The following is a 24406-nucleotide window of genomic DNA, read 5'->3' on the forward strand; positions in this document are numbered from 1 at the left end:
AAAAGTCTGTGAGATGCTGCTAAACTTTCCGTTCCATAACAACCTTCACGGCCCTTTCCCCTCCACGTGGTTTCATGAGTCCACCGAGTCTTCCCCAAATTAAAAACCAAAAACTTGTTTTGTTCCGCTCTGACGCTGCAGTAGATCTTGGAAACTCTCAGGGACCCCTGGAGAACTGAAAGGTTGGGAGAAAGCCAACTCACCCCCATTTTTCCTCATCTCCCAATCCCTTCTGCGTCAGCCTGACTTGCTCCCTTTGTTTCCTACCCCCCGCAAAAAAAAAAACCAGCCCCAAAGCACTTACATAACTATCGTCTGTAATTTTATTTATTTGTATTGATGTCTGTCTCCCACTTGTAAGCTCATTGTGGGCAAGGAATGTCACTGTTTGTTGTTGTATTGTACTTTCCCTACCACTTAGAACAGTGCTCTGCACATGGTAAGTGCCCAATAAATACGATGGAATGAATGAAGCCGGCAAAAGATTGGGAGAGTTCAATACAACAGAATTGTCCCCTGTCCACAATGAGCTGATAGTCTAGAGGTGAGTTTATAAATCTAGAGAATCACCTGGGTTCTTGAATTCTTTCATTTCATTTTCTCTAGGGTTTTCTTTAATTTTCTTTGTGGCTCCCTTCTGGCTCACCTCCAAGTTCTTCACACACTATTGAGACTGGTGATAGGTATAAGTGGAAGATGACCTTTTGGAATCTCCGTGCTTTATTTAAGGATTCTGTGCACTGTATCTAAGAAGGACTCAATGAGTACCATTGATTGACTGAAAAGCAGAGATGGCTTCAATCAGTCAGTGGCATTTAATGAGTGCTTACTGTGTGCTGACCACTGTACTGAGTATTTGGAAGAGTGCAGCAGAATTGATAGATGCATTGCCTGCCCATGTCCTGCCTTTGGCCTGGAACGCCCTCCCTCCTCAAATCTGACAGACAGTTATTTTGCCCGCCTTCAAAGTCTTACTGAGGGCACATCTTCTCCAAGAGGCCTTCCCAGACTAAGCCACCCTTTCCTCTTCTCCCATGCCCTTCTGCATCATCCTGACTTGCTCCCTTTTTTCATTCCCACTGTAAAGCACTTACGTACATATCTGTAATTTATTTAGTTATATTAATGTCTGTCCCCCCTGCCTTCTAGACTGTAAGCTCATTGTGGGCAGGGAATATTGTTTTCTTATATTGGATTCTTCCAATCACTTTCATTCAATCATATTTATTGAACACTTACCGTGTGCAGAGCACTGTACTAAGTGCTTGGGAAGTACAAGTTGGCAACATATAGAGACGGTCCCTCCCCAACAATGGGCTCACAGTCTAGAAATAATGATGGCATTTATTAAGCGCTTACTATGTACAAAGCACTGTTCTAAGCACTGGGGAGGTTACAAGGTGATCAGGTTGTCCCACGGCAGGCTCACAGTCTTAATCCCCATTTTACAGATGAGGTAACTGAGGCCCAGAGAAGTGAAGTGACTTGCCCAAAGTCACACAGCTGACAAGTGGCAGAGCCGGGATTTGAACTCATAACCTCTGACTCCAAAGCTTGTGCTCTTTTCCATTGAGCCACGCTGCTTCTCACACTTAGTAGAGTGCTCTGCACAGAGTAAGCACTCAACACATATGATTGAATGAAGGAATGCCAACGACAACCTTACAGTCTCACTCTGACACTGGTCAAATCCTTCCCTGGACCAGAGAAGGGGTCACTGAGACCACCCACCCCCACCAAGTCCTGGGGGGAGGGACTTCATCCTTCACATGAGGCTGGGCACCGAAGGTCAGGAGTAAAAGGAGTGGCATCTGACTCATATGACTGACTTGGGTTTTTCCAATCAGTCAATTAATCAGTGGTATTGAGTGCTTAACGAGTGCAAAACCCTATACTAAGCACTTGGGAGAGTTCAGTGCTGCAGAGTTTGTAGATGTGGTCCCTGTCCCCAAGGAGCTTGCAGTCTAAAGGGGGAGATGGACAAGAAGGTAAATAAATCATCGTCATCATCAATCGTATTTATTGAGCGCTTACTGTGTGCAGAGCACTGTACTAATCGCTTGGGAAGTACAATTTGGCAACATATAGAGACAGTCCCTACCCAACAGTGGGCTCACAAATTATGGATATGTATGGAAGGGCTGTGGGCCTGAGGGTGGGATGAATATCAAGTGCTTAAAGGGTACAAATCCAAATGCAAAGGTGATGCAGAAGGGCGAGAGTAGGAGAAATGAGGACTTAGTTGGGGAAGACCTTGTAGAGGAGATGTGAGTTTATAAGGCTTTGCAGGTGGGAAGAATGGAGATGCGTATACATTTACATTAACACAAACACATGCACTTATCCTGACACAGTGAAAATCACCCAGGGGATACCTCGGAGGCTGAAAGCAGACGAATGAGTGCAAGCTTTTTATTCAGACTCACCAAATATGGTGCTGGTACACAAATCGGCCAGTTTCCTCAGAGTTTCCCCAAACTAAGGACTGTACCAGAGAAATGCAAATCTCCCTTAATTTTAAAGCTCTCCAGAGCTGCTTCCTTCTTATCCATCTTCTCTCCTCCACTACCTCCCGTTCACACTCTTTACTCTTCCCAAGCCAACCTGTTGTCAATACACCTAAAGATTACTGTCCTGAGTTCAAAGATGATTCTAGGCTGTGAGTCCGTTGTTGGAGAGGGACCGTCTCTATATGTTGCCGATTTGTACTTCCCAAGTGCTTAGTACAGTGCTCTGCCCACAGTAAGTGCTCAATAAATATGATTGAATGAATGAATGTCTCCAATTGGGATATTTTTATCTGCTGTTACAGGTGTGGCTTATAAAAAGCAATGTGTGATTGGCATACCTTTCTGCATCATGGCGACTGGAAGATTGCCTTCAGCTGCATTATCGCATTTGCCAGTCTCAGTTCTTGATGCTGTTTTCATTTCTCCTCCTATGCCATTACTTTACTTTAAATTCCTACATGAAAGTGGGAATGTCACATTGCTTAGATTTGCTTTATTGTGTCTTTTAAAGCCTGCCCTAATGACTGCGGCATTAATATATGATTCCACTAAAATTTAGCAGTTTCATTTTAACTCTGGGGGGGAAAAATGGAACCACACAGTTTCGGGATGTTCTGTGTTATGTGTGTGACAAGACAGCTATTTGGGAATAGATTAAGACTTCGAGTGGATTTGGGTGGTGGTGTTTCATTGCAAATTTTTGTGCGTGGCTATTTTAGAGAAATTTCTACTGTATTTCCTCATCGCTAAATAAGGTAGTCTTGTGTGTGTCAATTTGTAAGGCTCTAAACCGAGGTGACAGCCCCATCCATCCTCAATTCAAAGACATTTTAAAAGGCAGTGGGCAAAGGTAGACTGTGTGAACAAACACAGTACCCCATTCTAATGTTTGTTTAGGGGGTATTTGATGCAGTTCCCTGTTGTGTCTATTCTAAACCAGTGGTTTTCAAATATTTTTTTTTCTGAGGACCCTTTTTGCATTGACTACATTTTGAGATTTTACTTTTTTCTCCATGTAACACTCCTCCCTTATGTCCAATGTGATTTTCCTGCATGATTTCTTCCCATCTTCCCCTCTTAAACCTAGCTTTCCTTTCTTTTCAGCATCATTAGGAACTGCTACCATTTAAGATTGGCCCCGCTATTTGGAAATAAGCACATCTGCCAGTCTCCCCCATTAGATTATAAGCTTCTTGAGGGCAGGAGACATGTTTTGTTTCTAGTGTGCTCTTTCAAGCACAAAATGTAGATCTGCCCCACAGGTTCTTTATAAAATACCACTTGGTGATTGCTATATTCAGTTCTATCATAATGCACGCTTTCACTTTGCCTTCTGGCTAGAACATTGGTAAAGAACAAGGGCACTCTTTGCTAATGATGAATCTGTTTCGACACTGCTTGCCTCGGGGTCAGAAGATATAATTTGTGGGCAAACCCACAGCATCGGATGATATGAGTTTCTTTAATGCAAGGTTCTGCAAGAACATGTCTCTGTGTTACAGAAGAACTGGATACATCTTACAGTTTTTGTTCAAAGAAACTATTTCAAGGTCATTCAGCCCATTGTCCTGCTCCTTATACATTCATTACTGACCTGAATATCTCGTATCTACCGAAGTGCCTAAAACAGTACTAGGCACTTCACAAATATATATTTATATTTATTACACTTTATGTTTAGACTGTTTACATAGCCATGCAAATAGTCAAGTTGTCAAGTGCTTATTGTATGCCAAGCACTGTGCTATGTGCTGGAACAGATACAAGATCATCAGGTTGGACACAGTCCCTGGCCCCCATGGGGCTCACACTCTAGGAGGGAATAGGATTTGATCCCCATTTTACAGATTAGGAAACTGAGCCACAGAGACTTATCCAAGGTCATACAGAGGACGAGCAGCAGAGCCGGGATTAGAAAATAGGTCCCCTGATTCCCAGCCATGTGCTCTTTCCACTAGGTCATGCTGCTTTCTGCAATCATTATTATTGTTATTATCATCATTCCAGGCAGTTGTGTGTGCTTCCTATTTTTTTTTTTTTTTTTTTTTTTTAGGAATGGCCCAGAGAAAGGAATTCCAGGAGGGGTCTCTGCACTCCTTAGGCATTCAGGAAATACTGAGGATTCTAACTACCAGCTGGGAGACCATTTTAGGGTTCAGCAACCCCCATTATCACCCATCATCAATTATAATAATAATTACGGTACTTAAGTGCTTCTTATGTGCCAAGCACTGTTCTAAGCACTGGGGTAGATACAAGTTAATCAGGTTGGACACAGACCCTGTCCCTCATGGAGCTCACTCCTAATCCCCATTTTACAGATGAGGTAACTGAGGCGCAGAGAAGTGAAGTGACTTGCCCAAGGTCACACAGCAGACACGTGGCAGAGCTGAGATAAGAACCCAGGTCCTTCTGAATCCCAGGCCTGGGCTTTAGTCACTAAGCTACGTTGCTTCTGTTCATCAGAGTTAAATCCTCCAGGTGGTGGACTGAAATGTCTTTCTTTCTTTTTTATTGTTTAAATTCACAGAATCATTTACAGGAAAGGAGACCAGTGAATCCTTAGACTGCGGGCCCTGTATGATAGATTATCGTCCATCTACTCCAGTGCGTGGCACCTGGTAAGAGTGTAACAAATACCACAATTGTTATTTTTACCTGGTCTGAAAGCAGGGGACTGACTAAGCTGCCCAAGGCTCATTGACTTGGTTTACACCGTGTTGAAAAATTTTTGACTTCCTTCAGAAGCTCATCCCAATTACCTACACAGTCAAGAAGGGTATCCAACTGAGCACAGGGGTATTCTAATAAATCTGTTTTCTTTACGGGCTGTGAAGGAAGCTTGTCTCCCAGCTCTGTTATATTGTACTCTCCCAAGTGCACAGTGCACAGCATACAGTAAGCACTCAATTAAAAGCCGTTGATTTATTGAAGTAACATCCTTTTCTTAAAGCCCTGCCCTTCCAGCCCAATTTCAGAACACAACATTCACCAACATATTAGTGTAGTACAAAGAGCCCGGGCCTGGAGGTCAGAGGACCTAGATTCTTAATCCTTTCTCTGCAACACCCATGCTGTGTGACCTTGGGCAACTCACTTAACTTCTCTGTGCTTCAGTTTCCTTATCTGTATAATGGGGACTCAATGCCTCTTCTCCCTTCTACTGTAAGCCCCATGTGCGTCAGGAACTGAATCCACACAGGATAATTTTTTTTCTATTCCAGTGTTTAGAACAGTGCTTGATGCATAGTAAGTGCTTAATATCTTTAATGGTATTCAAGTGCTTACTATGTACCAAGCCCTGATGTAGAGACAAGCTAATCGCGTTGGACACAGTCCGTGTCCCACGTGGGGCTCACAATCTTAATCCTCATTTTACAGATGAGGTAACCAAGACCCAGAGAAGTGAAGTGATTTGCCCAAGATCACACAGCAAACAAGTGGCGGAGCCGGGATTAGAACCCAGGTCCTCTGACTCCCAGGCTTGTGTTCTTTCCACTAGGCCACTCTGCTTCTCAAATACCATAACAAATAACATAATAATACCTGGCACATAGTAAGCACTTAACAAATGCCATTTAAAAATAATAATAATGATAATTCTTATGCCTGCTCTACTCCGGGAGATTCCTCTGATGAATCAAACTTTAAAGTCAGGGTGAAGTTTAATTCTGGGGAAGAGACAGGAGAGAGGAAGAGAGCACCTGTACTTTGAGAAAGGGTTTCAAAGCTCTGTTACAAGGCTTGAGTGGTGATCACAGTGAACGATAGGGGCATGGGAATAGTAGCGGGAGATCATTTCATTCATTCATTCATTCATTCATTGAATCGTATTTATTGAATGCTTACTGTATGCAGAGCACTGTATTAAGCGCTTGGAAAGTACAGGTTGGCAACATATAGAGACGGTCCCTACCCAACAGTGGGCTCACAGTCTAGAAGAGTGGGCTCATTTAATCATTCCAATTATGCTTTGGTCTTCTTTTTCATTTGCTTGGTTGCCTATTGTATTCCTGACTCAGCCCTCCTGGATACTTGCTGACTGCTGTCTTTAAATCCATTCCCACTTTTCTCTGAGTTTCCTCTCATGTTTCTCGCTGGAACATGCATTTTGTTTTTTCAGTTCTCGCCCTCTAGACCGTAAACTCACTGTGGGCAAGGAATGTGTCCACCACCTCTCTTATATTGTACTCTCCCAAGTGCTTTGTACAGTGCTCTGCCCACAAGAAGTGTTGACTGAATGATTGATTTTTGTTTTGGTTTTCTTCATGGTATTTAAGTGCTTATTATGTGCCATGCAGTGGCCTGAGTCCTGCAGTACAGGCAGACTGATCAGGTTGGAGACAGTCCCCGTCCCAAGTGGGGCTCACAGTCTCAATCCCCATTTTACAGATGAGGGAACTGAGGCACCGAGAAGTGAAGCGACTTGCCCAAGGTCACACAGCAGACAAGTGGCGGAGTCGAGACGAGAAGCCAGGTCCTTCTGACTCACAGGCCTGTGCTCTATCCACTAGGCCACACTGCTACTATTAAGGGATCTGGCACAGTCTGGAGGGTCAGTAATCCCCCAGAACAAGGAAGAAAGGCAGATGTGCCTCCTCCCTGGGCTGTTTTGGAGTCCATCTCAGAGCCAGGCCCAGGATAGAGAGGCTGGAGCCGGAATCCAAGGGGTCTCAGCACTTGGACTTACGGGGCAGAGGCAGGAAGCCAAACTGCCTTGCCTGTCCTGCCAATATCCATAACAGGATGTCTTGGTTTTCAGGAGGTAGATAAGAAAAAAATAACTGTCGTATTTGTTAAGCGCTTACTCTGGGCCGAGCACTCTGCAAAGTACTGGGGTGGTACAAGATAAGGTGGGACACAGTTCTTTTTTTTATGGCATTTATTAAGTGCTCACTATATGCAAAGCACTGTTCTTATCCCACCTGGAGCTCACACTCTAAGTAGGAGGGGCAGCAGGTATTGAATCCCCATTTTTCAGATGAAGAAACGGATCAGGCTACTGAAGAAACTGAAAGGATAATCATAACACAGAGTATTGTACTCTCCCAAGCACTCAGAACAGAGCTCTGCTTACTATGGTAAGTGCTCAATAAATGCCATTAATTGATTGATAATAATAATGATGGCATTTGTTAAGCGCTTACTTTGTGCAAAGCACTGGTCTAAGCGCTGGGGGGATACAAGGTGATCAGGTTGTCCCACGTGGGGCTCACAGTCTTAATCCCCATGAGATGAGGTAACTGGGACTCAGAGAAGTTGTGACTTGCCCAAGGTCACACAGCAGACGTGGCAGAGCGGAATTAGAACCCATGACCTTTGACTCCCAAGCCCGGGTTCTTTCCACTGAGCCACGCGGCTTCTCTGATTAACTGATTAAGCAGTTACATCTTAGAGTCTGTTGTGTTGTCCAAGGATGTTGTGGGAGGTTTTAAAGTCGAGGTACATTTGACTTCAAGCTTCTTATTTCCCATTGACTTTGTGATTTTTTTTTTCTATGGTATTTGGTAAGCACTTACTGTGTGCCAGGCAGTGTTTTAAGCACTGGGATAGATACAAGGTAATCAGGTTGGACACAGTCCCTGTCCCATGTGGGGCTCACAGTCTTCATCCCCATTTTACAGATGAGGGAACTGAGGCCTAGAGAAGTGAAATGACTTGCCCAGGGTCGCACAGCAGACAAGTGGCGGAGCTGGGACTAGAACTCACATCCTTTTGACTTCCAAGCCCATGCTCTAACCACTAGACCACACTGTTTGACTTAGCATTGTTGGAAACACACCAGCCCCGCGGCACTTATGTACGTATCTCTAAATTTGATATATTGTAAATTATTCCTTCATGTTAATGTCCATCTTCCCCTCAAAATCAATCAATCAATCATTTATTGAGCGCTTACTGTGTGCAGAGCACTGTACTAAGCGCTTGGGAAGTACAAGTTGGCAACATATAGGGACAGTCCCTACCCAGTAGTGGGCTCACAGTCTAGAAGGTAAGCTGGTTATGGGCAGGGAACGTGTCTGCTAATTCTGCTTTATTGTACTCTCCCAAGCACTTAGAAAAGCACTCTGTACATAGTAAATACCATCGATTGAATGATTAAACAGTCACATCTTAGCATCTATTGTGTTTTCCAAGGGTACTGTGGGAGGTTTTTACCCATTAAGAAGCCCTCTCAGTCTTTTATTCTTCAGTTCCTCGTAGACTGCTCTTCCATTTCTTGGAACTTTTTTTTTTTTTTGTCATCGTCATTCTCTTCTGAACTCTTGCCAAGTGTGGTGTCCCAAATTCTGATGAAAGTCTGCATCTGACCAATGCAGAGTACGGCGAGGCGGTTACTACCCAGGTTGAAGGTTACTCACTTGTTACAAACTTTTCAAATGTTCGTTTTAATCAAGGTTTAAGAAGTCATTCTCCTCCCCAGACATCCTGGGATAGAGTGATTATTACTGACTCAGTGGAGTTTACCCTTTGGGAAACTCTTGTCTAAATGCTGCTAGTCACACTTGTAATGATGATAATAATTAATAATAATTGTGGCATTTTTAAGTGCTTACTGTGTGCCAAGCACCTCTCTAAGCACTGGAGTAGTTGCAAGGTGATCAGGTTGGACACCGTCCCTGCCCCACATGGGGCTCACAGACTTAATCCCCATTTTGCAGGTGAGGTAACTGAGGCACAGAGAATAATAATAATAATAATAATAATAATGGTATTTGCTAAGCACTTAAGGTGTGCCAGCCACTGTACTAAGCTCTGGAATGGATACAAGCAAATTGGGTTGGACACAGTCTCTGTCCCACGTTGGGCTCACAGTCTTGATCCCCATTTTACAGATGAGGTAACTGAGGCACAGAGCAGTGAAGTGACTTGCCCAAGAACATACAGAAGACAAATGGCAGAGACAGGATTAGAACCCAGATCCTTCTGACTCCCGGGCCTGTGCTCTATCCACTAGTCCATGCTGCTTCTCATAATAATAATCACAGTAAGCACTTAACAAATATCACCATTATTATGTGCCATGTACTATACTAAGCACCAGGGTAGATACAAGAAAATTAGGTCCCAAGTGGGCCTCCCAGTTTAAGAAGGAGGGAGAGCAGGTTTTGCTGATGAGGGGGAACTGAGCCCCAGAAAAGTGAAGTAATTTGCACATATAGTAGACAAGTGACAGAACCGGATTAGAGTCCAGGTCTTTGGACTCTCAGGCCCACGCTCTTTCCGCTAGGCCCTTATGCTTCTGACATTAGTTCTAAGTTCACTAAACTATCTTATCACAGCCTATATTTCCTCCATAAATGTCCTGGCCTCCATTTCCTTATAAGATTTTGGTACTAGATGAGGGGACATTTTGTCTTTGTTATGGGGCTGGGTTTTTTTTTTTTTTATCATGAATGCATTGGAGTAAACAGCACTGGCATAGTGGAAAGAACACAGGCCTCGGAGTCAGAGGACCTAGTTTCCAATCGCGGCTCTGCCACTTGTTTGCTGTGTGACCTTGAGCAAGTCACTTCATTTCTCTGGGTTTCAATTCCCTCATCTGCAAAATGGGGATTCAATGCCGTTCTCTCTCCTGTTTAGACTGTGAGGCCCTTATGGCACTTGATTGTCATGGTTCCTGCCACCCCCCCCCAACAAAACTGGTGTCCAGTAAAAAAGGATTCCTGGTATCTGCTCTCTCCTGCAGGGCTATCTCCCTAAGTGACTGGGAGATATGGAAGATGGGATGGGGGCTGGGGTAAGAGAGGAGAACGGGAAACAATGGAAACTGTGGTTTAGCTTCCTTCAGCCTTTAGCCATTCCATCCTAGTCTTCATGGGGCAGGTCACTAACCAGGAAGAAGCCCCACCTGGGCTCAAGAAGACCCTTCACCAATTTAGGCCCCTCCCAGCTTCCTTGTGGAAATGCTTCCCAGTTATTTATTCATTCATTCAATCGTATTTATTACTGTTATTATTATGGTATTTAAGTGCTTACTATATGCCAAGCACTGCTCTTAGCACTGGGGTTAGCAACCTGATGCAAGGTAGTCAGCTTGTCCCACATGGGGCTCACAGTCTTAATCCCCATTTTCCAAATGAGATTTATTGAAGCAGCGTGGCTCAGTGGAAGGAGCATGGGCTCTGGAGTCAGTGGTCATGGGTTCAAATCCCGGCTCCGCCAAATGTCAGCTGTATGACTTGGGGCAAGTCACTTAACTTCTCTGTGCCTGTTACCTCATCCGTAAAATGGGGATTGACTGTGAGCCCCCCATGGGACAACCTGATCACCTTGTAACCTCCCCAGCGCTTAGAACAGTGCTTGGGTATAAAAAGAGACAAAATTAGAGGTTATCTCTGTTCTCAAAGAGTTCCTACTCTGAGAAGAGAAACAATTAACAGTTCTGGGTTGGAAACTCAGATTTTAACTATTGTCTATGAGAAAAAAGGTCTAGGCCAACTTCCAGCAGGACTCTGGACCAAAGTGTTTGGAGCCTCATTGAGCCCGATCAATCCATCATATTTATCAAGCGCTTACTATGCACAGAACACTGTACTAAGTGCTTGGGAGAGAACAGTATAATAGAGTTGGAAGGCAAGTTCCCTATCCTCAACGAGCTTACAGTCTATAGAAGAAGACAGATATTACTATACAGTAATGGATGAAATTGCTGTGGGGCTGAGGGAGGGATGAATAAAGGGAGCAAATCCAAGTGCCAGGGTGAAGCAGAAGGGAGTGGGAGAAGAGGAAATGAGGGCTTAGTCAGGGAAGGCCTCTTGGAGGACTGGGTCGGGACTGAAACAGGGCAGACAGTGGTTTTGAGGCCCGAACTGTGGTCCGCTTTTTCTAGCTTTGTCTCTGAGGTAACTAACCTGACAGGTTTCATCAACACCACATTCGGCGAGGAACACAGAAGGGAGAGTTATGAAAGAGCGGTCGAAAACTTTAGGCTTCATGTGAGGTAGTATCGTTTTAAATAGAAATATGTTCTCTTTCACGTTGCTATGACCAAGACGTGAGAAATACAATCACCAAGGTACTGCGGGCTACAGATGTCCTACTTTGGTTAAGAGCCAGAACTTTCGCAGCGCCCGACTAAGTTGCTATAGCTTCCTGCCCTCTTCTGGACACCCAACAGACAACCCCCTGAATAAAAATAATAATGATAATAGCATTTAAGTGTTCACTATATGCAAAGCAGAGGGGTAGAGTACAGTTAAATCAGAGCCCCTATCGTACATGGGGTTCGTAGCCTAAGAGGGAGGAGGGAGAACCATATTTAATCCCCATTGTTCAGATGAGGTAACCGAGTCACTGAGAAGTTGTGACTTTTTTATGGTATTTGTTAAGCGCTTACTATGTGCCACATGCTGTACTAAGCGCCGGGGTAGATACAGCGCTGGGTTCTGTTGTGGTCCAAGGTCACACAGCAGGTGAGTGGCGGAGTCAGGATTAGAATCCAGCTCGGAGTTATAACCCCATTGTCTACCCTGGAGGGAGTCCTGACTCCCTGAGCCTATAAGGGATGAGGAGGTGGGGGTAACTCATGGCTTTTACCTCCCACCCGCAAATGCCATTGTTTCATTTTCTTCATTTTTAATTTCTTTCCTGGTGGCTTTTCAGGTTGAACTCTAATCTGGGTTTGTTGCCCAGAAAAGCCCTTCAATCAGGGCGTGATCAAAGAGCAGCTTTTGTTCAGTCTATTTGAGAGTTGCCGACGCTACCCGCAAAATTCACTTCGAGGTCTGCAGCAGCAAAGATGGCCACTCAAAGCCATCACTTCCTGAAGAGTTTGCGTCCTTTTCTTTCTTCAGAATTCCTGGACCTTTTGTTACAGCTACCCTATTGTCATAAGTCAACTGCCTGCCATCAGCCCTCCTCATCCTTATTCATGAGAGTAACAGTAATAATGATGGAATTAGCCAAGTGCTTACTACATGCCAAGCACTGTGCTAAGTCCTGGGGTAGAAACAAGATACTCAGGTCAGACTTAGTACCTGTTCCCCGTGAGGCTCCCAGTCTAACCGGGAGTAAAAACAGGTGTTCAAACCATCATTTTACAGGTGAGGAAACAGAGAAGTTCAGCAACTTCCTTGCAGTCACCCAGTAGAGAGGTGGCAGAATCAGGAATAGAGCTCGGGTCCTCCTAATCCCAGGGTCCTGCCCTTTTCGCTAGGCCACACACAGACCACCCCCAGTTCTCAGGATCATTTGCAATCACTGCCCTTGCAGTCAGTTTAGCCTCTTTCTTTGGCTCCTTCTCCCAACTTGCCCTGACCCTCTAAACTGATAACAGGACCTGTACTGTTCACTGGAGGACCTGTGAAACCTCGATTTGGCTGAAACTTTCCACATCCTTGGATAGTCCAAAAAAAAAAAAAATTTGGAAGGGGACTCAGTGTTCTAACCAAGTCTGGAGACCCTTTTATCTCCTCTGAAGTGTAGTTCCAACTCATACCAATTCATGAATTCTGTTAGAATGGCCATTATTGGAGGCCTGTTTTCCATCAGCACATTTTGTTTAATTACAGGCCATCACCAAGGGTTTATTCTTAGGGGAGCAAAGTTTACACGAGTTTTATTAAACAGCTTGCTTTTCATAGCCTTTACTGTAAGCTTGTCCACAGGAAATTTAATGTCGTGTAATTTTTTTCCCTAACCACTGCTAAAAAGAGGTGTTCAAAAGGGTATTGTAAAATTTGGAAAGGAATAAAGAGCTCTTGGAATATAACCACAGGCTACATAAAATGTAGTTTTACAGTCCTGCCAAAGCACCTTATCTTTGTGAATTTAGCTTCTGTCCTATTAGCCCATGCCCAAAGAATGGGAGGTAAGCAACCCACTTGAACACTTTTCTTATTTGGGAAAACCATGTGGTTGTGTGTCATTTAAAAAAAATAATAATAATGTGTGGAAACCTTCATTCTGCAATTGGCCAGAATTCCTCTCCCTGTCAGAATTTAAAGATTTCCCAGCAGGGTATTGTAACTGGATTCAGTGTTGAGTCCAAAATCTTTTAAATGTCTTTGGTGTGAATTGTATTATGATAACTAGAAGATATCTGTTCAGACTCTCGGGTTAGTGAAACTTGGCGGATGGGTTCAAAAGCTGTTTAACTTGGCTCCTTCTCTGACCTTGTCCTCCCCCTGAGTTTCCCATCACTACAGACGGCACCACCACCCCTGCGTCACAAGCCCCTAACCTTGGCATTGTCTTCCCCCTCTCCATCCCCCTCATCTTACCTCCTTCCCTTCCTCACGGCACCTGTATATATGTATATATGTTTGTACATATTTATTACTCTATTTACTTATTTATTTTACTTGTACATATCTATTCTATTTATTTTATTTTGTTAGTATGTTTGGTTTTGTTCTCTGTCTCCCCCTTTTAGACTGTGAGCCCACTCTTGGGTAGGGACTGTCTCTATATGTTGCCAACTTGTACTTCCCAAGCGCTTAGTACAGTGCTCTGCACACAGTAAGCTCTCAATAAATATGATTGATTGATTGACCTCACCTTAGGACCTCATCATCTCTCTGCCACGGTTTTGGGGATCCTGTAGCAACCATGGTGCCAATCGAGATTTAGTTTTAGAGGTGATAAACGATACTTAGCTCGATCAATCCATGGTATATTTTGAGCACTTACTTGAAGAGCAACTAATCAATTGTATCTACTGAGCTCTTATTGCGTGTTGACCACTCTACTAAGCACTTCATTCAGTCATATTTATTGAGCGCTTACTGTGTGCAGAGCACTGTACTAAGTGCTTGAGAAGTACAGTTCAGCGACAGAGACAATCCCTGCCCACAATGGGCTCGTATGATGTAGTAGAATTGATAGACAAGTTCCCTGCCCACAGCGAGTTTACAGGCTAGAAAGGGAGATTGGTATGGAAATAAATTTTAGGTGAATAGATGTCAGGGGTGGGGTGAATATTGTAGTGCTTACCAGGTGCGGATCCAAGTTTAGAGACCACACAGAGGGGAGGGTGATTTGGGTAAATGAAGGCTTAGTCAGGGAAGGCCTCTTATCAATCAATTAGTGGTATGGAGACCAAATGGGACATGATGACTTTGGAAAACTGGAAGGGGTTGGGAAATGAGAGATCCCTGTATAAGAACAGGACAGTTTTCTGGAGTTTGTGGGAGAGAAGGCAGGTCAGAAGGTGGTCGTTGGAAAGTGGAATTTGAGTTGAGGGTAGAGAAGAAGCATTGCCTAGTGAATAGAGCACATCCTGCGAGTCAGAAGTTCATGGTCTCTAATCCCAGCTCTGCCATGTGTGTGCTGTGTGACCTTGGGCAAGGCACTTAACTTCTCTGTGCCTCAGTTCCCTCATCTGTAAAATGGTGATTAAGACTGTGAGCCCCATGTGAAACAGGGACTGTGTCCAACCTGATTAGTTTGTGCCTACCCCAGTGCTTAGAACAGTGCCTGGCACATAGTAAGTGTTTAACAAATGACATTATTATTAGTAGTAGTAGTAGTACAGTGGCTAGAGAGGAATAGCTTGAACCTGTGTCCAAGTTGGTGAGTGGGTGAGGTGATGTGGAGGTTGGTGGAATTGATGAATGAGAGAAAGCGGGTAGTGGAAGGATCATCGGGAAGCAGTGTACCCTAGTGGAAAGAGCACGGGCCTGCAAATCAGAGGACCTGGGTTCTAATCCCACCACTTGTCTGCGGTGCGACCTTGGGCAAGTTACTTAACTTCTCTTTGCCTCAGTTACCCCATCTGTAAAATGGGGATCCTCCTCCCTCTGATTTAGAGTGTGAGTGCACTGTGGGACAGGGATTGTATCCAACCTGATTATCTTGTATCTAACCCAGCGCTTAGAACAGTGCGTGATGCATAGTAAGTGCTTTACAAATACCATTAAATAAATTATCTTCCTCCTCCTCCATATCCTCCTCCTGCTCTTCCTTCTCCTCTTCCTTTTCCTCCTTTTTCTCCTCCTCCTTCCTCTTCCTTTGCCTTTTCTTCTTTTTCCTCTTCTTTTGACTCTTCTTTTTCCTCTTCCATTGCCTCTTTTGCCTCTTCCTATGCATCCTCTTCTTTTTCCTCTTCCTATGCCTCCTCTTCTTTTTCCTCTTCCTATGCCTCCTCTTCCATTTCATCTTCCTATGCCTCTTCCTTCTCCTCCTCCTCCTATCATCATCATCATCATCCTCATCATTATTATTATTATTTCCATCGGCTTCAAAGTCCCCAAGGATTGCCGTATGCCGTAGGGATGGAGAAAGAAGAAATAGGAGAAAGAGCTCAAAGTAGTTCTGAAAGCTGGAAGAGGGGCTGGGGGTGGCAGTGGTAGATGATGGAGACAGGTTATTGAAGTGGATGGTGGAGGGGGATGATGTGAGTTTGAAAGGGAAGGAAAGGGAAGGTTGTGGGAGTGGGGAGGATGGGATGAGCCAACCCACCCCATTGGCTGCTGTGTCTGAGACAGAAGTTATATTCATTCATTCATTTATATTTGTGGAGCGCTTACTGTGTGCAAAGCACTCTATTACACGCTTGAGAGAGTACAATATGACACATTCCCTGCCCAGAGTGAACTTACTTCACACTGCCCTATGGGGGCTGCAGTCCTCTATCTAACCTACTGTTTATTTTTATATCTATCTCCTCCATAAGCCTGGGAGCTTCTCAAAGTCAGGAATCATATCTACCAACTGTATTGTACTCACCCAAGCACTTAGTTCCCTGATCGGCACAAAGGTAGCAGCAGAAGTAGCATGGCCTCATGAGAAGCAGGGTAGCCTAGTGGATAGAGCCCAGACCTGGAGGTCGAAAGGACCTGGGTTCTAATCCCAGCTCTGCCACTTGTCTGGTATGTGACCTTGGGCAAGTCACTTCTCTATGCCTCAGTCACCTCATCTGTAAAATAGTGGTTAAGATTGTTGAACCCTCTGTGGGACAGGGCCTGTGTCCAATCTGATTGACTTGTATCTATCCCAGCACTTAATACAGTGCCTGACATAGTAGGTGCTTAACAAATACCATAGGGGAAAAAAAAAAGCAAGTGTTCAAAAATACTATTGATTGTTCTGATGAGTGGTATCAGTCAAAAAGGGCTGTCGCCAGGTAAAGCAGATGGAGTGATAACTTTAACCGAGATCCTCCGGCCCCATATGCGTATTTTCCAGCTGAGCAAAGATCAGAATCCATCTATGCCTGAATGGAAGAGCATTGTCCAGATATGTCAGACATCACCATTTAACAGGGTCATTGTGAAGTTCTGGACAATACTGCATGGCTCAGCAGAAAAAGCACAGGCTTTGGAGTCAGAGGTCATGGGTTCAAATCCCAGCTCTGCTGATTGTCAGCTGTGTGACTTTGGGCAAGTCACTTAACTTCTCTGGACCTTCTCATCTGTAAAATGAGGATTAAGATTGTAAGCCCCACGTGGGACAACCTGATCACCTTGTATCCCCCCAGCGCTTAGAACAGTGCTTTGCACATAGTGCTTAACAAATACCATCATCATCATTATTATTATTATTACTGAGCCATTGGCTGAAACATAAATGTATTGAAATGTGTGATATATCACCATCCTATACATTTTACATTCCTTCATTCAATCATATTTATTGAGCGCTTACTGTGTGCACAGCACTGTACTAAGCACTTGACATCCTTCCGCTGCAAAACCCTGGGCTAGTCACCTTTCCTTTGCATTAGTCATTGCATGGGAATAAGATACCTGTTACGAATACAAACACGGACGACAATCGTGGTGTTTGTTGGGCACTTACTATGCGCCAAGAACTGTACTAAGCCACCAAGTATTTGAGTGCTTACTCTGTGCAGAGCACTGTACCAAGCACTTGAGAGAATATCAGTCAATCAATGGCTTTTTTTTAAGCATTTACTATGCAGAATTCCCTCTGCACAGAATCAATCAATCAATCAATCAATCGTATTTATTGAGCGCTTACTATGTGCAGAGCACTGTACTAAGCGCTTGGGAAGTACAAATTGGCATCACATAGAGACAGTCCCTACCCAACAGTGGGCTCACAGTCTAAAAGGGGGAGACAGAGAACAGAACCAAACATACCAACAAAATAAAATAAAATAAAATAAAACAGAACTGCATAGAACTAAGTGCTTGGGAAAGTACAGTTAGTAGACAAGATTCCTGACTTCAAGATGCTTCCAGAGTAGTGGCGGAGACATATTAAAATAGAGTTAGCTAGTTGGAGGACTGCAGCCTCCATAGAGCAGTGTTCCCTCTGCTCATTCCCTGCCCATGATGAGCTTACAGTCTAGAGGGGGAGACAATCTAAAGTGCTCAATACAAACTGCTGATTGATTGGAATAACCTGAGTTTGAGATGCCAAAGAGAAGTCTGAGCCTTAAAGGAAATCCTGGCCCTACCTATACCTAACTAAAATAGAAATGAAAATCTCTTTTTTAAAAATTTTTTAAGGTATTTGTAGAGTGCTTCCTGGGAGCCAGAGACAGATACATTAATAATGGTATTTGTTGAGCACTTACTATGTGCCAGGCGCTGTACTAAGCACTGGGGTAGATGCAAGCAAATCGGGTTGGGCGCAGTCCCTGTCCTCCATGGAACTCATAGTCTTCATCCTCATTTTACAGAAGAGGTAACTGAGGCACAGAGAAGCGAAGTGACTTGTCCAAGGTCACACGGCAGACAAGTGACTGATTCCAAGGCTCTTTGCAGTAGGCCACGCTGAAGCTTTTCCTTGCTTTTTTCATCAGCTGGAGGGTTTGGGCTTCTACCACTAAGATGGGCTCTCCTCACTGCCCTCACCTCACCCCATCTATTCTTGGAACTTTGAAGATAGGGTGGCCTTTGCTTTAAAAAGGAGGGGGATGGAAAAAAAATCCAAATGAGAAGAAGCTTTATGGTCTCCTCTGTATGTGTGTGTTTGTGTGTATACCCACACTTAGGGTGGGGAATAATTACAAGGTCTAAAAGTCTCTTCGGGAGGTCGGACTGTGGGACTGGCCCAAAATAAAATGGGAGTTTTCTGAATAAAGAACAGCTGGGGCAGTGATCCTAGCTTGTATAAAATTTCCTGCGACTGCCGATCATTGTACCCCAAGTCCTCTGACCCGTCTTTTCCCCCATTGAATTTAAGGTCTGCCCTGGGGATGAGCAGATTCTTCTTTTCCCTCTGAATAAAAGGTAAGGACCTGACTAGGGGTCAATGGGAATTTTTTTTTGTTTGTTTTGGTTTCTGGCGGGGGGTTTTGTTTGTTTTTTTAATGGTATTTGTTAAGCACTTAGTATTTTCCAGCCACTGTACCAAGCTCTGGGGTAGATACAAGCTTAATAGGTAGGGCACAGTCCCTGTCTCACATGGGGCTCACAGTCTCAATCCCCATTTTACAGAGGAGGGATCTGAAATGCAGAGACATTAGGTGACTCGCCCAAGGTGACACAGCAGAGTGGCTGTTATATTATTAATATTTATTCTGATGATTTTGACACCTGTCTACACGTTTTGTTTCATTGTCTGTCTCCCCCTTCTAGACTGTGAGCCCGCTGTTGGGTAGGGACCATCTCTATATGTTGCCAACTCGTACTTCCCAAGTGCTTAGTACAGTGTTCTGCACACAGTAAGCGCTCAATAAATGTGGTTGAATGAATGAAGTGGCAGATCTGGGATTAGAACCCAGGTCCTGTGACTCCCAGTTCTGTGCACTTTCTACTAGGTCATACTGCTTATTTTTGTTGGTTTTGCTGTTTGATAGAAACCGAATCAGGTTTCGGGCTTATTGTGACGGACGGTATTTGAGTACGCGGAGTCACCAACCTGCTGGTTCAGTTGCAATAATGATTTGTGATGTAACAAATGTGATGTGGCAACGGTTTGGGGGAGCACTCACACTTTACTTTTGCTGCTCAGCCCTACTCCAGGAACAGGTAAAGACTGTTTGATCCCTTTCCTTAATAAGCCAAACTTGGCTTCACTGCAAGAATAAAGATGGAATAAAAAGACATCTTCTTGCATAAGCTCTAATTGTACTTCAGAAGAGAGACTGCTGAATTTTTGCCTAGGCATGTAATAAAAGGTGGGTTTCTTGCATCTTGGGAGCATCATCAGGGTGTAGGTGATTTTCCTTTGAAATATTCATAAAGATGAAGATTTATACAAACATTCACGGGCGGATCAATATGCAGGTTCTAACATATTATGACCTCACCGTTAACGAGTAGTGTCGGCCGATTGGCGTCTTTGAGAGTGGTGCTTTCCTAATTTTAAGAAAAACGGGGAATTGATTTCTCTGGTGTTTTCATCTGTGTGGCTTCCAGAACCACACCGAGGCCAGAATTCCAAGAACAAGTCTCGGTTCTTGTAGTTCTTGATGAGATCAGAATGAAGCGAACGGTCGCTTTCCTCGATTAATACCGCTTTTCCATCAGAGACCAGTGAAGCTCATGAATGTGATCTTTTTTTTTCAGATGGAATACGGTTGTCTCTTGGAGTAAACAACTTGGATGCTCTCCCTGGTGGATCCTTTCCTGAATGGAAAGGAATCGACTCGGACGGATAGCGTCCAGTTTGGTCGTCAACACAATCGGCCGGATGAGAATGTGGTGATTTCGGTCCTAGAAAGAGAAGAAAAGGGAGAATAGATTGGTTCTTCCCAATTACCGGAATATTTTACATCCCGGTTTGGCCGAAGGTCTGGAAACCATGGATGCCATAGGGACCGCAAAACTTGAAGGACATCCAGAAGATCCGCCGACCGACCCCGCCAATGGTTTTCCGAGTCCCCCGGAGCCGGCGGAGGAAGAGAACAAGAATGGCAATGGCAAGCCCAAGGGCCTAGCCAATGGTTTGAGAAAGGGGGCCAAGAAATATCCAGACTATATCCAGATTTCTATGCCCGCTGATTCGAGGAATAAATTTCCCTTAGAGTGGTGGAAGACAGGCATCGCCTTTGTGTACGCCCTCTTCAACCTCATCCTGACGACCGTCATGATCACAGTTGTGCACGAGAGGGTGCCTCCCAAGGAGCTCAGCCCTCCATTACCAGACAAGTTCTTCGATTACATTGATCGTGTGAAATGGGCGTTTTCTGTATCAGAAATAAATGGGATGATACTCGTTGGATTTTGGCTCACCCAGTGGCTGTTTCTGCGATACAAGTAAGACACTCCGGTTACACTTTCCATAATGGAATTTTTTTGTGATAAGCGTTTATTATGTGTCAAGCACCGTTCTAAGCTCTGGGGTAGATACAAGTGAGGTCGGACACAGTCCCTGTCCTACATGGGGCTCAGAGTCTAGGAGGGAGAACAGGTATTGAATCCCCAATTTGCAGTTGAGGAAACAGAGGCACAGGGAAGTTAAGTGACTTATCCAAGGTCACACAGCAGGCAAGTGGCGTAGCTGAATCTTGTGGTGACTTGTTCTTTACTTTTGTTTTATCTATCAGCTTTGAACTAGGACATGAGGCCAAAATGAGTGATTCTCTTCATTGCCTAGCATTATTGTTTAATGAGAAAATAGCGGATGAAAAGTTTCTTGAATTGCCACTGGCCAATCTAAGTACATCCATTTTTCCCAATGCTTGGTTTTCTTCAGGAATGCCCCCCGCCCCCAATGCACGCGCACACACACACACACACACACACACACACACACACACACACACACACGTTATAGGAGAATTTATGCTGTTCATCCTCTCTGTCCTTGTCTTTTCTTGTCGTATGCCGTCGAGTCGTTTCCGACCCATAGCGACGCCACAGACGCATCTCTCCCAGAACACTCCGCTCTCCATTAGTGAATGCTCTGGTAGTGGATCCGTGGAGTTAGTGCTGAGTTAATGCACACAGCTGTTTCTTTCTCTACCATGGTGTGCTGTCCAGGCTCACAATCCCTGAAGAAAGGTATCTAGTCCCCTAACAGGTTTTTAGCTAAATATCTGGTGTAATGCTATGCCAGAATAAAGGTGGGGTTTATATAAAGGGTTCAGCATAGCTAGATTCTAAACCCCTTAATGGCAGGGATTGCCAAAGTCTTGTACTCTCCCAAGAGCTTTGTTCAGTACTCTGCACACAGTAAGTGTTCAGTAAAACAGTTTTGATTGATTAATAGATTGCCGATAAGTTTCTGGTGATAGTCACGGTAACCGTAGCTTCCCAGCCCTAATGAAAGTGAGGTGGGATGGGATGGATGAATGCAATGTTCCTAATGTATTATATGTTTTATTTGACAGAATAGAGGTGAGTCCTTGGTTATTTCTCTTATCCCTTGCAAATAGAATCCAATACCTAATGTGTATTTCCGTCTAGACTGTATAAATTCATTGTGGGCAGGGAAGTATCTACGTACTCTATACTGTTATACTCTCTCTCAAGTGCTTAGTACATTGTTCCTCTCATAGTTAGCACTCAGAAAATACCATTAATTGATTCCATCAATCAGAGGAGCTTAGTGAGCATCATACTAAATGCTTGGGGGAGAAGAAGAGCATAGGAAGACACGATCCCTTTCCTCGAGAGTTTGAGAAGCTAGTTTCCGAACTGGGTCTTTATGGCGAACTTTCTGATCTCTAAAGCAACTGTGCTTTACTTGCTGCTTCTCCTTGGTGCTACCAGGGGTGAAGCTAGTCCGGTGTTTCACGGGCAGCCTTCATTGGCACCTTGGAGGACCCAGATGCAGTGCCCAGAGGAATAGAACTGTAAAATAAATGCGTCAAGAGAGTTGCTAAAGCTGATTAAATTTGTTGATAATTCTCTAGACCGATCAGGAAGCAGCATGGCATAGTGGGTAGAGCACGGGTCTTGGAGTAGAAAGGTCATGGGTTCTAATCCCGGCTCCACCGTTTGTCTGCTGCGTGGCCTTGGGCTAGTCACTGCACTTAGAGAAGCAGTGAGGCTCAGTGGAAAGAGCATGGGCTTTGGAGTCAGAGGTCATGGGTTCAAACCCGGCTCTGCCAACTGTCAGCTGTGTGACTTTAGGCAAGTCACTTAACTTCTCTGCGCCGCAGTTCCCTCATCTGTAAAATGGGGATTAAGCCTGTGAGCCCCCTGTGGGACAGCCTGATCACCTTGTAACCTCCCCAGTGCTTAGAACCGTGCTTTGCACATAGTAAGCACTTAATAAATGCCATTATTATTATTATCTGGGCCACAGTTTCTTCCACTTGTCTACTGTGTGGCCTTATCTGGACCTCAGGTTCCTCACCTATAAAATGGGGATTAAAACTATGAGCCCCACATGGAACCGGGACTATGTCCAACCCGATTTGCTTGTATCTAGTATGGTACCGAGTAAGCGCTTAACAAATACCACAATTACTATTATTATTATTATGCCTGAGAGGAAGAATACTCCCCTCCCCTTGGCTAAAAGTCCTTCTATCGACACACCTTGGCTATGCACCATCTCACAGCCGATCTGGAAAACAACTGTACTTATTTACTGAACCCCCCTCCACAGCGTATGTCCAACTGGCCCCTAGGTGAAGTAAATCTTGCCTCAGTTCCTGATGGTCTCCTGTTTCCTTCTCCTACCCAACCTGTGGCCCTGCCTTCCTGTTCCGGCCTAAACTGTGGGTGTAGGGAGAGGTTGGAGGCTGTGGGAATGCCGGGGCCTGCTGATGCCTGTGGGCTAAGTTGTAAGCTCATTTTGGGTAGAGAACATCTCTGCCAACCATTATATCATACTCTCCCAAGTGCCTAGTACAGTGCTTTGTCCACAGTAGTCGCTCAATAAATTCCACTCTTGACATAAACTCGTCTCTAGACTGTAAGCTCGTTGCAGGCAGGGAACTTGTCTGCCAACTCTGTTATAGTGTGAGCCCAATGTTGGGTAGGGACTGTCTGTATATGTTGCCAGTTTGTACTTCCCAAGCGCTTAGTACAGTGCTCTGCAGATAGTAAGTGCTCAATAAATACGATTGATTGATTGACTATAGTGTACTCTCCCAATCACCCAGTGCAGTGCTGTGTCCTCAGCAGATGCTTAATAAATTCCACTCCAGACGTAAACTCGTCTCTAGACTGTAAGCTTGTTGCGGGCAGGGACTGTGTCTGCCAACTGTGTTATATTGTACTCTTCCAAGGGCTTAGGACAGTGCTCTGTCTGCAGTAGTGGCTCAAAAAATTCTGCTCCAGATGAAAACTCCTCTCTAGACTGTAAGCTCGTTGTGGGCAGAAAATGTGCTTATCATTTCTGTTATACTCTTCCAAGTGCTTAGTGCTCTGCATACTCTTCCAAGCACTTATTACAGTACTGTGTACACTGTAAGTGCTGAATAGATTGATTTAAAAAAAGAAAAAACAAGAAAACTACCATAGCTGCAGGGGAATTGGTGGGTAGAGGGGAGCGTGGGAATGGGAAGACAGGATGTCTCCCAGGACTGGGGTGAGGTGGGATTTGCCTAAAATGCTCCATCAGCCCAACATTGTTGATTCTGGAATGAATCCTAACTTAAAACCGGTAAATTCATGGGAAAACAAATCAGATCAATCAATCAGTCAGTGGCATTTATTGAGGGCTTATGTGCAGAGCACTGTACTAAGTGCTTCGGAGAGTATGGTAAAACAGAGTTGGTAGATATGTTCCCTGCCCACAAGGAACTCGTGAGATTTGCCTATAATATTTTGGGGAAAAAAAATCAAAGTACACATTTTCCTTTCCAAGCCATGTTGATGTAAAACGAATGAAGGTATGCTTAAAATACATACAATTGCCCAGATCTTTAATGCTAAAAATGCAGCATAGGAAAATCAAATAGGAAATTCCATATCAGATTTAAATTAATTTGATGGGAAAAACCACAAGATCATTTTAGAACAAAGTAGTATGGCTAGTTGTTAGAGCACGAGCTTGGGTGTCAGAAGGACCTGCATTCTAATCCTGCCTCTGCCACTTGTCTGCAGCCTGACCTTGGACAAGTCACTTCACTTCTCTGT

The 24406-nt window shown here is 44.3% G+C and overlaps 1 protein-coding gene across 1 annotated transcript in view; it reads left to right on the top strand.

Annotated features, from left to right (window-relative positions):
• SGMS2 (sphingomyelin synthase 2) overlaps positions 1 to 24406 on the top strand; it is a 99775-nt gene that overhangs the window by 50147 nt on the left and 25222 nt on the right. The window contains exons 2-4 of the mRNA XM_038755088.1: positions 5041 to 5131; positions 18609 to 18655; positions 19937 to 20626. Coding sequence (XP_038611016.1) covers positions 20172 to 20626 — 455 coding nt within the window. The 5' untranslated portion in view covers positions 5041 to 5131; positions 18609 to 18655; positions 19937 to 20171. The remainder of the gene's footprint in view (positions 1 to 5040; positions 5132 to 18608; positions 18656 to 19936; positions 20627 to 24406) is intronic.

Source organism: Tachyglossus aculeatus, chromosome 12 (genome assembly GCF_015852505.1).
Source record: "Tachyglossus aculeatus isolate mTacAcu1 chromosome 12, mTacAcu1.pri, whole genome shotgun sequence".
In the NCBI taxonomy this organism is placed as follows: domain Eukaryota; kingdom Metazoa; phylum Chordata; class Mammalia; order Monotremata; family Tachyglossidae; genus Tachyglossus; species Tachyglossus aculeatus.